At 36.1% G+C, this 16630-nt stretch overlaps 1 protein-coding gene across 13 annotated transcripts in view; it reads left to right on the plus strand.

The window, feature by feature from the left end:
* Window positions 1-16630, plus strand: part of RAPGEF2 (Rap guanine nucleotide exchange factor 2) — a 248786-nt gene that overhangs the window by 131149 nt on the left and 101007 nt on the right. For 11 of the 13 annotated variants that reach the window (XM_059922344.1, XM_059922353.1, XM_059922347.1 and 8 more), the window contains 2 exons: window positions 8-175; window positions 2486-2503. In XM_059922344.1, coding sequence (XP_059778327.1) covers window positions 8-175; window positions 2486-2503 — 186 coding nt within the window. The remainder of the gene's footprint in view (window positions 1-7; window positions 176-2485; window positions 2504-16630) is intronic. The other 2 variants (XM_059922345.1, XM_059922348.1) reach the window with 1 other exon arrangement.

Here is a 16630-nt window from a genome sequence, read left to right on the forward strand (position 1 = left end):
ATTTCAGGTAGACTATATGGATGAAAATGAAGAATATTTTCAGCGTCAAGCTTCTCATCGACAGTCTCGAAGGAGATTTAGAAAAATCAACCAGAAGGGGGAAAGACAAACGATTATTGATACTGTGGACCCTTATCCTGTGGGCAAACCACCTTTGCCTAGAGGCTATCATACGGTAAGCTATACAAGTATAATAATTATATTTATCTTTATAGCTTTTTGTTGGGAGTTTTGTGAAAAGACATACATTTTCTATTTTTGATGAACAATTCCTTTCTGTGGTATACTTATTCAAAGTGCAGATTTTTCTGGAAACACATAATGTGAATAGTTTAAGGAGCATTGAAATAAGATATCAAAAGGCATTGTTTAGCCTTTTTCTTTCTTAACGTGGTCTCTTTGGATCAGCTTTGTGACCAGCATGTACAGTTGTAACTGGGATATTTTTAGGTTCTTATCTTGATCTAAAATTTTGCCCTTTCCCTCACCGTCGCCAGTGAACGGGTATCATACCTGTTTTTTATTCAAAAGTTAGATATATAAAAATTACCTGTTATTTTCATACCATTGTGAGAATATTGTCTGAGAATTTTTGGTTTTTAATATGGTGAAGTGAGAGCATAATTTGAAATGATGCTTCTGTAAATCCCAGTGTAAAGATGGTCTGAAGCATTTCTAATAGGTTCAGAGGTCCTCTTTAATGCCTTCACCGCTTGATTGTCATTTATTTCGTAAATACTAGGTAAAGAAACTGCTTTTTATGTTTGAGGAAACCGAGGCACAGATAATGAGTGATTTGTACAAGACCCCAGCGTAGTCAGTTTGGGAGCCTTATTTTTCTCACTCATTTCTCTCTGCTCAGCTATGCTGTGTCCATGTCCCCTGGTGGCCCACCCAGAATAGTGGCAAATATATTTCAGGATTTCTGTATTCAAGAAGAAAGTAACTTGAATTCTTACATATGTCATAATAAGGTCAAATATGGTTTATCTATACTTATAATACCATTAAATGAGCACTCATTTGTGAAATTAATTTTAAAATAAAAATATGAAAAAATAAAAACACGTAAAAGACAACTATTTTACATTTCTTATTTGTTTGTCTTCCGTATCCTCTTCTTTCTTTTTGCAAATAAGTATAAATGCAAACTGCATGGAAAAATGTATATAGACTTAAAATTATGTACTTAATTTTCTGGTAACTTGAAGTGATGCATTTTATACCCGCACTTCATGTGTTCTATTTCTGAGAGCCCTTTGTATTTGAATATTTAAGCAGTTTTGACCACCAGCTCTCTGCCTACTCGTCTCACTGCCCATGCACAATTTTAATTTAACATGAATTTCATAGTTGAATCATTTCATTGAGCTCATTTGGAAAGGGTTGCTTTTTGCTCATCATAAAGTCAGCTTTGTTTGCCTGCTGGAGAGCCTTGGTATTTTTTTGAAAAAACCTATGAAAGGTTTTTTGTTACCATTGTCTGTAAAAGAAGGTAGTATTTTTAGTGTCAGTGTAGCATCATGGAAGAAGGAAATATGGATTAAAAATAGTTGTACACATTAATAGTACAATCTACTAATATTGTTAATACTCTTTCTGCTTTGGAATTATTTTTCCAAATCAGATTCTATACCAAGATATTTAGCAGCAATGTGGGTTACTAAAAATTTAGGGTTAAAGCTGATTGGTTTGATTTTATAGTTATATTTGTCCCATTTAAGTTCGGGGGTGTCATTTTATAATTATTTCTCTCTGCTATCCCCATGTTTTCCCCCTTTATGGAATACTTCACCCACCTCCCCTACATGACTCCCCCTTTTTAATCTGATTTTTTTTTTAAATGTGAAGTTTTAAAAAATTATTCAAGATTTTTTTTTTTTTAGTGGTTTTAAAAAATGCCTTACCTGGTCAACAGGTACTTTTATGAGGGAAAATTCAGTACTAGGGTGAAAAATTTAACTTGCTTACTGATGGATCAGGTACCAGTTTGCTAATATGTGACATGGTGGTATTAATTTTTCTAAATGAGTTCAGATGGGCAACAAGAGTCATAATTCTAAATATTGAATCCCGTCTTTTCATGCAAATTGTGTTTTAACTTTATTTATATAATTATTATTTTGCCTAAGTACATGATTTTAACATATGAAAACAACAAAATTAGCCCTAAGTCACATTTACTTATTCTGAGCAGAAATAACTCCTTTTGAAAGAACCCTAGTAAGGTGGGAGCCAGGGTGAAAAGTTTGTTGAGAAGGTGCATGGTCCTACTTCACAGGCGACCTAAATGGTTGCAGGTGCATTTCAAGTTCAAGTGCATGGCTAAGGAACATAAAGGGCATCATACACGGAGCCAGTGCTGTACGGTCATTCTTAACCTAATTTAACATGATCTTCATTTTGGCAGATGTACTGTAGCATGTCTGATAATGTCATCTTTTCCTTTCCTCCTCTATGGCACTCATTTCATTCTGGCTCAAAGGAATGCACTAAATCTCAGGTATTGTAATTTGTGTGTGGTCTCCTAGTACTAACCTCAGTTCATTTGTGAATTTGCATTGTAACTAATGAGTTTATAATATTGATGTGTTTTGCCTGGTCTTGTTCTTTTGTAATTTGCCCTGATTTAGTAAAAATCCCTTACAACTTTGAAACTGTCAGTGGTTTGGGTGATGTCACAGGCTGCTTTACTTGTGCAGACCTAGGGATAAATTGCTCACTTTCTTTGAAGAACGAATAAAAGTGCAGACTACGTATTTTTAAGAATGAGTGGAGCGCAGTTCTTAACTAACCTGCCTTGCGCATAAAGAAATGAAGAGAGAAAGACAGGTAGATAGACATCCTGGATGCTTAACTGCTTTTTGTGTGAAAGTTTTATGGGCAATCCATTAGACGTTTACATTTTAAAGGCTATAGGTGAAAGCTTTAAATTTCAGGAATCCCAGTGTGAGAGCATTTTGGGAGACCACTGGTAAAGTTTTAGTCAGAATAAAGGCTTTGTCAAAAAGGAAATAAGAATTTAAAATTCGCTTGCATTTTCTTATTTGCGCTTGATTTTTAACCAGATTTCATGCTTTTATTTCATTCTGTATTTTAATTGAGGCCTATAATAATATCTTTGCTCATTTGTTTCATGCCAGTATATGACTAATTTACGGTTTCAGCATTACTCGTTTGAAATTTTGGGTCAAATTTGGGGTTATCAGGGAATTTGGAGTCAGGGAAGAAAAACTCATTTATCTCTGGAAACTAATTGGTTAAGTAACTAGTGAAATGTTATGGTTGTGTTTTCTTATTGCCCAGGAAAAAGGTCATGAATAATTTAATTCACATTAGAGGAAGGCTACTGTCAATGTAATATCTTTGGCTATTACAGTAACCTCGCCTGAAAACATGAAATATTTGTATAACTTTTCAGATTAAAATAAGGCCATTACTTTACGTTCTATACAACATAATGCACATTAAAATGTCACAGGTGACATAATTGCTGTATTTTATTTTAGAAGCACTGCTGATTTTTCAGTGATGTGGTAAATCTAAAAAATGTTGATAGTTTTTAAATTTGATAAGATTCTGATAAAACTGTATAAAAATGTTTTTATATTGCGCCAGTGTTTTGAGCTTTTATCTAGTACATGTATACTTAAAACATATATAACTTAAATATTTTAAAAGGTACACCAGTATGTAATTAGTCCTCCTCTTTTTCAGTATGAGAAATTACCGGTTAGTCTAATTCCCATTTAGAAGTAGGAACTGAATTTAAAATGTGCACTGGGTTATGATGTATACCTTTATGTGCACTTTTAAAAATTAGACGTGTTGCAACAGTTTAAGACAGATGATAATAATTTTCTTCAGAAACACGAATACTCACATAATCCATGTAGAGTGTTTTCAGGTCACTTTTTCAAGGCAAGTGTGTGAGGTTTGCAGAGAGCAAGCATTTTAAAATGCAGTGAGAAGGCAAGATTGGAGATGGCTTTCATTAGCATTTTCTTACATTTTGGTGAGTTGGGTTGAGGCTGTGTTTAAGACTGCCAGAAAACAGGATGCGGCACGAAGTTTCAGTCTTTGAGTGGGAAGAGGCAGAGTGGCAGAGTCAGGTCGTGGATAAGGTTCCCGGCAGAGGCTGGGAAGTTTGGGGTCATTTCTAGACTGACTTGGGACTTTGGACGGGTTTACCTTGTTGACAGGCTCAGAATAGGGTCGGGGGGGGGGGGGAAACCTGTTTATTTTACCTCTAATTACAGGCCCCCTCTGCATTGATGGGTAATTTATTCTCGAAGTTTGGGTGGGTAGGGAAATGTGAGTTCCATAATAAGAATGGAGGGGAGAGGGAGAGGAATTAAAAGGGAAGAAGGGCCTTCTTACTTTCACCTGGATGCAGGGATGGGGGAAGCTGGCACATACCTGTTCTGTCATCTTTTATTCCTTTTTTTTTTTTTTTTTTTTTAATGGGAAAAAGAAAAAAACAGCTCTGCTCTCTTCCTCGTTTAGAAAGTGTAAAAATTTGTACAATTTTATTTTTATTATTATTTTAATCTAATATTGAGATATTAGACTGAAGACTAAGGAAAAGTTGTCCCTTCTAAACTGTGGAGGTGATGTGTACCAACTGACGTTTCCTACCTTTGCAGCCTTCCAGGGCTGGTTGCATAATTAGAATGCTGTCCACACTTTGAGGTTCCGACTGACTTTCCACCTCCACTCCTACTTACCCCCCAAAGTGTGACTTTACTTTATACAAATTTGAATTAGGAGGATTCAAACATAATATAACATAAAACTTATTTATAAAGTTTCAATCAATGTGAACTTTTGGAAATAAGGAGAATCCGTCGGTCATAGAAAAAGGTATTTCCCACACATTCTGTTAGTACTCCTTTTCTACAATGGGAATATACACTTCAGGGCACCGTTTAATAATTATGTATTGAATTTTTCAGTAGGTCAGGCTTAGTTTAAAGTTCTTAGTGCAGGTGTACAAAAGAAATAAAAATACTGCATAAAATTAAGTTAATATAATCTAAGTTGAATACAATGTAATATTACAAAAACATCATGGAATTAATTTTTTTATTATAGCCAGCGATAATACAATATCTTTAACGTAGCACCAGTGTAATAAGATTGATCCTTATATGAGGCATATGAAAATGAGTCCTATTTTTAATAAGGTTATTCTTCATAATAATATAAGTACTATTTCTTCTAATGGTTATATAATCATTCCTAGGTTATATATATCTTATATATCTGTGAATATAATCTATCACTTTTTTTAAGTGATGGATTTGATTTAAGTTGGTTTCATCTTCGGTTAAGGACTTCTTGGTAGGTTAATTTCAAAAAAAATTTAAATATTGAGACATGAAAAAATTACAGTGTTTGTGTGATTATACACATTTATTTGACATTAGACTTTTTGACGTGAGCTGTTGTTCTTGCATTAGAAATAGGCAATATTTTCCCTCATGTTACGGCTTTGCTTTGTCACTTATTCTTTACTTTTTTACTGAGGTCTTCCTACTTTAATCCAATATATGCTACTTAACAGTAAGAGCATGTGTTGTGTATCAGTGACTTGTGTGTCTACTAAATTTCCTAGAATATTAAGGTCTTAAGATTTTAACTTATGACAGTTCATATCCCACTTGACTAATTTATTCAATGATGATATTTAAAATCTGTTTATATGCATATACAGAAATTATTCAAGTATGGGGAAATTTCTTAATTATTTGAACATTTTTATTCTTCATCTTTCATCAGGCATTTGTTTGCTTAATTAAATCTAAAGCCTTTGTCTTCAGTATGGTCGTCAGTCCCTCTGTGTGAATTATAATAGGATGGAGTTTCAGAAAATTTGTGTATTCTGTTTCTTGTATCATAGAGAGGAAAGCTCAGTATTTTCATTTATATGTTTTTACTATTTTAATGAATATTATTGAGCACCCACCTTGTTTCAGGGCTGTGCCAGACTCCATGGCTGTAAAGGTCTACAGGACAGACAGAATCTGCCCTCATTGACTTTATGGCCTCACACAAAATACAGATAAATCGATGGGCAGTTAAGATAGAGGGAAATCCAGGTACTGTGGAGGCTCAAAAACCAGGCATCTTGAGGAATCAGGCATGGCTTCCTGAATGGCCTTATTATCTTTGCTCAAAGGAAAATCTTCTTTAATCCAAGAAAGCCCAATAGAAATGTGAAAAAAGAAATGAATTGGGAAGTAAAGAATGGAAAGAGGGGATGTGGATAGGCTGTTGATAGGAGTGATAGATACAAACCTGCCCTCCCCACATTTTGGTAGATACTGTTGTATGCATGCCCCGATGTTTTCATATTTGCATCAGAGAGTCTTTTAAAGAGAAGTGTCAAAAGTATCCTTTGCTTTTCATGCTTATTCTCAGCAGGTTTGCTAGCCCCTCCTCACCTAGACCATGTTGCATTTTAAAATCCTGCAGAAAGCTTCCTGCGGAAAGGTCTTTGAACAATAGGTGGACATAACAGCGTTGCATTCCTGGCAAAATGCAGCCTGTTAAAGCTGCTGCAGTGGTCTCTGTCTCCTTCCTTTGGGGGGACCGTTTCTCTTTCTTGCAGTTATAATTAGGTATTTATGTTGATTTAATTTATACAGATTGAGAAATTACACCATGGAGTCTGTTTAGAAATTGAAATGTAAATCAGGAAATAGTGTAAAACATGAAATGATTAATCTCGTGCTATTAACAGCATGCATTGCAAATTCATGCAAGGCAGTTGAGAATAGTGTGCAGTGTGCTGTTTACACAAGTTTCAGCTTCTGTTAGAGGATGTCTATTTTTATATATGACATCATCGCTGCTGCAGAACTCCCGTGGCCACTGGGATTTACTGTTCTTTCATTCCATTCTGAAAGAAAGCTTGTATTGATGTCATAATTGGACCCATCTTTTGGTTGCACTTGGAAATTGAAAGTAATCAGGGTGTTGTGTAGCATGTCATGCAATATTTCAAGCAATTTATTTGTCAGAAAGATCACTGCCACTTTGTCCTGCCTCTGATTGTGAACACTCGTGGCTCTCTCTGTGCCTGTTCATGATTTAAATATACTTGGCTAAAATTTAACTTTTAGTCTTAACAGCAACAATCCTTTCATCTTCAGCCATTTCATTTCTTATGTGATTTTTCCTTTTCTTTTTTTCTTTTTTTTGGTCCTGAGATTTTGCAGTGCTACACGCTGATTTGAAAAATGTCTCTTTTCTTTGGAAAAATCTACTTTGATATTCAGACCTATTTCCTACCAGTGCTGAACTGACCTTTTTACAATTAAGTGATCCATTCTAAGTTGTCTGTTTTCACTATTTGAAACATTGGGTGACTAGAAATGTTCTCTTTTGATTTTGAATCCTGTGTTAAAACATTATTAACTTTGAAATACCTTTCTGTTAGCTGGAAGATATTGTTGACCAACCTCTGGAAGAAACTCTAGCATGTGATTCGACATATGGGTGTTAGGTTGGCATCACTCGTGAAAGGAAAATTTTAATGATTCATATTAAAATAATTTTTAAATGTCTACTAGATTTTGTACATATTTTTGTGTATAAATTTTCCTCATCCTCTCAAAAAATTAGTCATTATCCATATCTCAGTAGGAAAGTTTATTTCCCCTTCTTTTACAGGAACTAATTAAGAACAAACTACAGATTAAAAAAATAACAGTTTTATTGAGTTACAACTCACATGCCATACAGTTCACCTATTTAAAGTGCATAATTCAACGCTTTTTCTTTCCTTTTATAAAAAACATGTAACACTGAGACTTCCCTGGTGGCGCAGTGGTTAAGAATCCGCCTGCCAATGCAGGGGACACGGGTTCGAGCCCTGGTCCGGGAAGATCCCACATGCCGTGGAGCAACTAAGCCCGTGCGCCACAACTACTGAGCCTGTGCTCTAGAGCCCACGAGTCACAACTACTGAGCCCACGTGCCACAACTACTGAAGCCCGCGCGCCTAGAGCCCGTGCTCCACAAGAGAAGCCACCGCAATAAGAAGCCCGCGCACCGCAACGAAGAGTAGCCCCCGCTCGCCGCAACTAGAGAAAGCCGTCGCGGAGCAACGAAGACCCAGTGCAGCCAAAAAAAATAATAGTAATAAATAAATAAATTTATTTTTTAAAAAAAGTAACACTAAATGTACCATCTTAACCATTTTTAAGTATACAGTTCAGAAGTGTTAAGAATATCAGTAGTAATGACTGACTTGAACATACCCAGTTCAGAGGTGTACCTCACAGCCTTTGTGATAGTTTAAATTACACATAGGCTGAAAAATAACTTTAAGATATTTAGGAAAAAAAAAAAATTATAGAATCTATTGAAAAAAAATAAAAGGCTTACTGAACAATTGTATTAGAGCAATTTCTTATGAACTTAGTATGGGGTCAGTAGCCTTTTATTTTTTCCTATGTCTTCCTTTCTCGCTTTCAAGTGGAATATTGGTGGTGGTTGGATGTGATGCAGAGTTTAGAACTGCCTAGAGGAGAAACGATGTGACCACAGAGTGGGCCGGGTCTGAGAAGTGAGCCGCTAATTGGAATAAATGGCAGAGGAATTCCGAAGGGAAAGGTTTGAAGATGAAAAAAAGTATTCAGGCTGTCTTGACTTTTACTCAGATGTCTGTGAGGATAGCAGTGATAATTGGTCACCTGTGGTTTTGCTACAATCCGGAAGGCATTTAGGAGTGTTAGAAAGTGAGGTTAAACTCTCAAAGTAAGTTGTAGCGTTTCCCTCTCACTAATTATTCTTGTACGTCTACTTTTTGTCCACTTCTTTATACAAAATTTTAAACCGAACCTTCAAAAACCTGTTTGAATCACCAGGAATTTCGGAATACTCAGGAACGTTTTCAAGAAAAAGATCATTTTGCCATTTGTTACTTTATGAAATATGCACATCCCAACCAAGTGTGATAAAGAGAATATTTGGGCCCCGGCAATAGTCTTGATGCCCCTGATAGTAATGGGCATTCTTAACAAGCACTGCAGTCTTTTTATTCCTCCTCGGCACGAAAGTTTGCCTAACTTTTGGTACTAACTTTAGTTAGATGGGGAGGGTGTGAGCAGCTAGCCTTCCTGCAAGTGGATGTGTTGTTAGAAGGTTCAGCCGAGGTAGGATCTTACAGGGTTTTATCTTAAAGGAATCTAAGGACAGCCGACAACTGGGTTTTTAAAAAGAGCCAAGAGGCTGATTATTTTCTGGTTCATCTCAGAGCAGCAGCTGTCAAACTTGTCCATCTCAGGACTTCTTTACACTCCTAAAACTTTTTGAGAGGGACTTCCCTGGTGGTGCAGTGGTTAAGAAATCCGCCTGCCAGTGCTGGGGACACCGATTTGATCCCTGGTCCGAGAGGATCCCACATGCCGCGGAGCAACTAAGCCCGTGTGCCAGAACTACTGAGCGTGCGCTCCAGAGGCCATGCTCCACAACAAGAGAAGCCACCGCAATGAGAAGCCCGCACACCACAACGAAGAGTAGCCCCCGCTCGCCGCAACTAGAGAAAGCCCGCGCACTGCAACGAAGACCCAATGCAGCCAAAAGTAAATAAATAAATACACTTATTAAGGAAAAAAAACTTTTTGAGGGCTCCAACAGCCTTTGTTTATATAAATTACCTACATCATTACTTAGCATATTAAAAATTGAAACTGAGAAACTTAAAAATATGTATTCATTGGTTAATTAGACATAATAAACCCATTATACGTTAACATAAGGGTTTTTTTTAGTGAGAGATAACTATATTTTCAAAACAAAAAATGAGAAGGGTGGTGGTGTTTTATAGTTCTACAAATAATGTTGAATGTTTGGCCTAGTAGAAGACAACTGGATTCTCATATCTGCTTCTGTATTCAGTCTTTTGTGATGTGCTTTTCTGGCTGAAATATATAAAGTATGGCCTCACACAGATAGGTAGTTGGAAAAGGGAGGAAAGTTTTAACAGCTCCTTCAAATAATCTTCCTGATACACTACACCAAAATTTGACAAACGATAGTTCCTTAAAGTTGCCATTGCAATGAGGAACATAACACTCTGTCAGTTAGCTTTTAAAAATTTTCCTTTATTAAAACCCATTCATCTTACTTACACACTGAATGGGTCTTTTTATTCATGTGTGATTTTATAACATCATGCATTGGTCATTGAATTTAGGTCTTCCAAATTTTGGCATGTTACACAATAAAAAAAAAAATCACATTTGTTAGTATCACTACCAGTCTTATGTAAAAAGGCCTTAATTATTGGGAAGCTGTCAAGCTTATGGGATTGGACATGTTTTCCTAATGTCTAATTTTTACTTGAAAGCTAAAATTTTATCCTTGGGAAAGTGCTATCAGCTGTTTTCCTTGAAGTGACAAGCTCAGTTTGTCCATTTTCAAGAAAAGTATCGGCCAAGTACCCTAGTCTTGGTAACCACAATTTGTCCATTGTTTGTTCTTTCCCACAGAAATAGCTTTCCATGAAAAAACCAAGTGCAGGACCCTTCTGAGAGCAGGGCCCTGTAGACGGCTGAGCTTTGCACGCCTATGAGGCTGCCCCGACCTTGTTTCCTGTGTGATTCTTCCCCTTACTTCCTTTTCCTTTTTGCTGCTTAATCTCCTCATAGATACAAGGAGAAAATGGAAAGCCCTCAAGCTAACTTGGGATGGAATCAGAAGAATTTAAAAATGCTTTATATTAAATAATGGTTTTAAATATATTAATTAATTGGTTTGGATGGTCACCAGCAGTCCTTTTTGTAGTTACTGTAGTAATCTTTCAAGGTACATATTTTTACTTAATTTATTTAGCATTTCTCATTTAGAGAGTGTTTCTCTTTAGGAATTTTATCTTTGGAGCCCCTTTTCCCTCCAGAAAGTTCTCTGCCTCCTCTTCCCTATTCAGATAATTATGAGCCATTATGTGGAATTATAAAATATTTAAATTTTTTACGCAAACATTTGTGTGGTATGAAAGTATGACCTAATCATAACTGTAAAGAGTCTGTTAGACAACCTTTAAAACTGAGTTTTTGGTCTTAACGCTAATAGCGATAAGACTAGTTTTTTGGTGTCCTCACCCACTCCCATACCCTCAAAAAAAGATCCTCACGAGGAGTAATTTCAACAGCCTCCTGTGGGTGATTAATCCTTTAGATTCAGGATAATCTAATGTATTACAAATTGTTTCAGTTTGATAGTGCGAAATAAATAAACAGTACCTAGCAATGTGTTTAAAACTTCTCTAACCTTCTTACTGTTTTTCTCGAATTATATCTTTGTTATCCTCTAGTTTGAGTATCTTTTTTTCTTTTCTTTACTGGCTCCCTTTTTCCTTTTTGGTCTAAATAAATATGCTGCCTTCACTCTTTCCACTTGTCCTGCTTATGTTAAGACACCAGTGGTTGGTTTCCTTTGTCATCACCACGTGTGGTTTACTTCTCATGATGGTGCCCTGAGATTCGGTGTGCTTCAGTAATCAGCTACTGCAGCAGAATATCTGAAAGGGTAGCGCTGCCTTGGGGAAGGGACTGGAAGTTTTCCTGCTCCCAACTTTGAGATGGTAAGTTTGCCCTGGTAAGAGCTAAAATGTCCACTTGTATATTCTATGAGGTCAGTGGTCACTAGATTCCTGCATCCCTTCTCGCTTAGAGAAGTTCCCCCTTTAGGTGATTGTCTCACTTTCTTCCCTACTGCATTTTTATCTTTATTGTAAATACCATGCTTTCTAGTAGTGTGTATGATATTTTTTTAAATTTATTTTTTATTGACGTATAGTTGAATTACAATGTTGTATTAATTACTGCTGTACAGCAAAGTGATTCAGTTATACGTATGTATATATATTCTCTTTCATATTCTTTTCCATCATGGTTTATCACAGGATACTGAATATAGTTCCCTGTGCTATGCAGTAGGACTTTGGCGTTACCTATTCTATATATATTAATTTGCATCTGCTAACTCCAAACTCCTAATCCATCCCTCTCCCACCCTCCTCCCCCTTGGCAACCACCAGTCTGTTCTCTGTGTCCCTGATTCTGTTTCTGTTTCGTAGATAGGTTCATTTGTGGCATATTTTAGATTCCACATATAAGAGATATCATATGGTATTTGTCTTTCTCTTTCTGACTTAATTCACTTAGTATGATAATCTCTAGTTGCATCCATGTTGCTGCAAATGGCATTATTTCGTTCTTTTTTATGGCTGAGTGTATAATACTAATATCTTACTAGTTTTGGTTTTTGTTTTTAAAAAGTCCACTGAATTGAATGGTATGTTGTAAAATATTGGCCCAACAGATTTTTTTTTTTTTTTTTGGCTTCACCTCCTTGAAAAAGCATTACCTATAAAATACAAGCCATCAAGAAAAATAGGTTTTGTTATACATTTGCTCCAAGGCAGCCTTTTAGTAACCATTTCATACGATGCACAGTACATTTTGCTTATGTCCACCACACTGTTGAACTAACCAGGATGATTTCTGAAGGGCATACCTGATTTCTTGTTTCCTGTCCTGTCCCACTTTGTCTTGGGGGTTAAGTGTAGAATGAATGAGTGGATGCGACTTATTCTGGTTAGTGTTTCGTTATAGATTTATGGTTATGTGTTAATACAGTGAACTGCTACTTTATGGCACAATCAGGAGATATAATCTTCCATGAATGTGATTCATCTGGCCGGTTGTGAGCAATTCTAACAATTACAGTTGTCTGATACATACAGTTAAATATTCTAGTCTTGTCCTTTAAAAATACCAGCATGGTAGGTAGTAATTGAAAATTTCAAAGCGCAACTAAAATATGAATAGGGTAAAATACTCTGTTTGCCTTTTTAGAGCTTTTAAGGAGAGGGAGAAATTAGATGTGTAGTTTGGGCTTTGTTTGTTTATTCATTTATTTATGAGAAGGAAGATTGAATATTGTCATCTTAAACTCATGTGGTCATGGTGGGAGGCTGGCTTCTTTTTCAAGGGAACATTTAAAAAATTTCTGTGGCATCTAAAATATTTTCTATATTGAGACAGTCTCTTCTATATTTAATTATTTTCCAGGCAAATTTACTTGGAAGCATTTCCTGTCTGGAGTATATTTAATTACATCAGACGGGCAGGCACAACTCTGTTCCTGGTCGTGAAGTCCGCTGATGAATGCCGCTGCTTATAAATACTGTTATTTTCATTCAGAGTGAAGATCATTGAGCCATTATGAGGATTTATACATACTGATATTTATTTGAAAACCTCAGATTTTAAAAAATGAAAATATGTTTGTTAAAATTAAATTCCTGAAGAGTCAGGAGAGTCTTTGGAAGCAGATAGTATTTCGTGTGCCCTTGTATACCTTTTGCACAGTGTATGTGCTGTTACGGTAGGTCCTCAGCAGTGCCCTGGTTCCATGCTGGTGTCGGTCAAACTCCCAGAATTAGCATTAGTTAGCATTTCTAGGACAGGCATCATAGATCCACCTGCATTAACACATCTGTACAACATTAATTAATGGGTTGCCCAAACCTTGAGTGCAGCTGAATTTTTAGAATATCTTGGAAGGAATAAAATCAACCCTTATTGAATGCTTATGACATATACCGGTCGGCAGGGTGCTTTTTCATGTATTTCGTCAATCAAACTTTTCTGCAGCGTTGAATGTTTGGTGATGGCATCTCCACCATTAGGATATAAGCATCCTAAAGTCAAAGGTGTCAAGTAATGTGTTCGATGTTCATGGTCACAGAGTCAAATAAAGACATAGGTCTTTTCTGTCCCTGATACAGAACATTCTTTATTTTTTAAAATGAATTTAACATATATTGCTTTTATGTTACTTAAACTTTAAATTTGATCTAAAAGAAATAAATGTCATATAATTCAACCACTTTAAATGCCTACAATTTAAGTACCTTTAAAGGAAACAGGCTAGAGCACAGAATGTCCACTCTGGTAGGCTTTGGTTGATTCATCAGTCTTTTTTGTTGCAATTGGGTGTTTTCCCCTCTCGAACCATGCATCTCTCATCAATAAAGCACAGCATTTCCCCCCCCCCCCCATTTAAATAACCTTTCTAGCTTCATTCCAATACAGAAATGGGTTTTCACTGGCAATTAGTACCATTTCATAACAGAGCATGACTATGTAATTAATTAGTGTATTTTAAAAGTTAGGTCCATAATAGTATAAGTAACAAGCCAAATCTTGCTAATAGATCTTTTGTAAGTATGACTTTTTAACGAACTAAAACAACTTACAGTTGTCTAAAGGTAGTCATCATTTTTAGAGATAAAAACACACTGCCACAAAATTACTGACTTCTGTACCAGAAAATATTGGAAGTGTTCTGGTAGTATTTAAGAATATTGAAAATGTATATCAAATAATTTCAGGGGGTTTAAAAACCTTCTATAAAACTGATGATGTAGTTATGTATGACTTTTAATAATTCAAATTATTGCTACCATTAAGAAAAACACCTTTTACTTACCTTTTTCTAAGTTTGACAGCATTTAATTTGCAGAGTAAGGGATGTTAAAAAGAAAACCTCTAAACTATTGTCCAATTATCACTATAATTTTTAAAAAGTAAGGGCATTTTAATATTCCCTCTCTGGCTGCCAAAGTAGGAAGACAAAGATCTCAGAATAAAGGATAGTTACCACCAGGAAATCTTATCCCAAGATAGACCATCTGAATGGAAATATTACCCCTCTACCCCCATCTTGCTACTAGCTAATGTTTGGGACCAGCCATATAGATAAGATAACTTTAAGAACATAAAAGGATTTTAGGAATCTGCCAGTCAAACCACTTAATACAATTTATTTTTTTCTATGTAATCACTGACATTCATCCTTTGCTTTAAGATTTTTAGTTACACTTAGCCCTAATATTTGTGGGATAGTCCATACGTAATGTGTGTCAAAATTGTACCCTACGGCCTGGTACAAAGAAAGGGTTTTGTAAATCATAGCAGTTATTGTTGCTTGTAGGAAAGGCCTAATTATTAAGAAACTTCCCTTATGTTTAGTGCAATCTGCCTCTCTATATCTTAGTTTGTGGTTCTAGATCTCTCTTAAAGCAGCGCAAATGAATATTCATGTTCCATGTTCATGTAACTGTGCTTCACATATTTAATGAGACCCTGCTCTGTTCAGCCTCTTCTCTAGGTTAAACATTCCTAACTTCTTATAACTTTTCTGAACACCTTATCATCTTGCTTTTCTGCTGTTTGAACATTACAGTTACTCATTACCTGTCCTAAGTCGTGATGTCTAGAATGGGTTGCTGTAAACCACGTGCACGCTATAGCGGAGCTTCCTGTCTCCCTCCCTCTGGGCCTCATGTGTCTGATAATGTAGCCTGAGCTTTTATTAGGGTTTTCAGTCATCCTGGAGCTTTCGGCCAGCTCCCTTTTACAGGTAGCCCTTCCCACCTCCCACCCCGCTACGAACTGTTCCTCCATCCTGATCTTCCCTCTCCGGTACTTGTAAGAGTGACACTTTGATGGTACACATGGTACACTGTTAAATTTAGATTTGCTGGTTTTCGTCTACTCTTTTCACCTGTCAAGTTATTTAAAACACCTAATTTTGTCAGTAAGCAAATTGGACATCTTTTATGGTTGCACAACTATCCTATGTCTGTTTCCTCATCTTAAAGCTGGGGTAGTACTACTTCACAGGTGACTTTTGAAAATGTATAAGTGGAATTATGCGTTTATTCTTTGAGCAATTACTGTGTGTTAAGTACTAGAGATAAAACATTTTTATCATTGACAATATCAGATAAATAAAATGTTGTATGGTCCCTGCCTTCAGCTAATTTACATTCCAGTTTGTGGTCAATATTTCTCTTTTTGTTAAATAAAAATAAGAGTGATAATTAACTACTGTGTTCGTGCAAACATGTTAATCATAAGGGAATAGGTTACATGCCAAATTAGTAATAAAGAAAGTAATTGCTATTTATATTTGGATTGGTGCTCTATGAAATACTGAAGTCAGGAGCCCACTTTCAGGCCTTGTCCTTAGACAAAGCAGTGAAATGATTTGCAACCAGTGTACAAGCACTTCCCCTCTGAGCTTGAGCATTTTGAGGTGAAGTCTGGTCTTCTTAAAACAGTTCTCGGGAATGAGGTAAACTTTGTGAAATCAGCTGTTAAAGTCTGTGCGTTTTGAAAAGCCCCATTCTGTATGTTGGAATTTCTTACTTGCTTACAGCCTTCTTTATTTTTATTTGTTTTTCTGCATGTCTCCATTTCATGCCATCTTTTTTTTGGGGGAGGAGGGTGCGTGACCAAGGATTGAACCCGGGCCATGACAGCGAAAGCGCCAAGTCCTAACCGCTGGGCCGCCAGGGAACTCCCCATTTCATGCCATCTTTTAATCGTTCTCTTCTAACGTGGTCCATGTAAATAGTGAGCATATTCATTATAGACCGGTTACATTAGTTCTCCAGTTATGAGTCAGGTGCAACATAAGCAGTTTGTTGTCAGACAGTTTTTTTTATTAAAGACATAGCCTAAAGATTTCTTTGAATATTTCTTTAGAGTATATCTGGGTGATCTGTTTTGGACTCAACAATTCCATCTTTTTAAGTGCTAAT

Source organism: Balaenoptera ricei, chromosome 5 (genome assembly GCF_028023285.1).
Source record: "Balaenoptera ricei isolate mBalRic1 chromosome 5, mBalRic1.hap2, whole genome shotgun sequence".
NCBI lineage: Eukaryota > Metazoa > Chordata > Mammalia > Artiodactyla > Balaenopteridae > Balaenoptera > Balaenoptera ricei.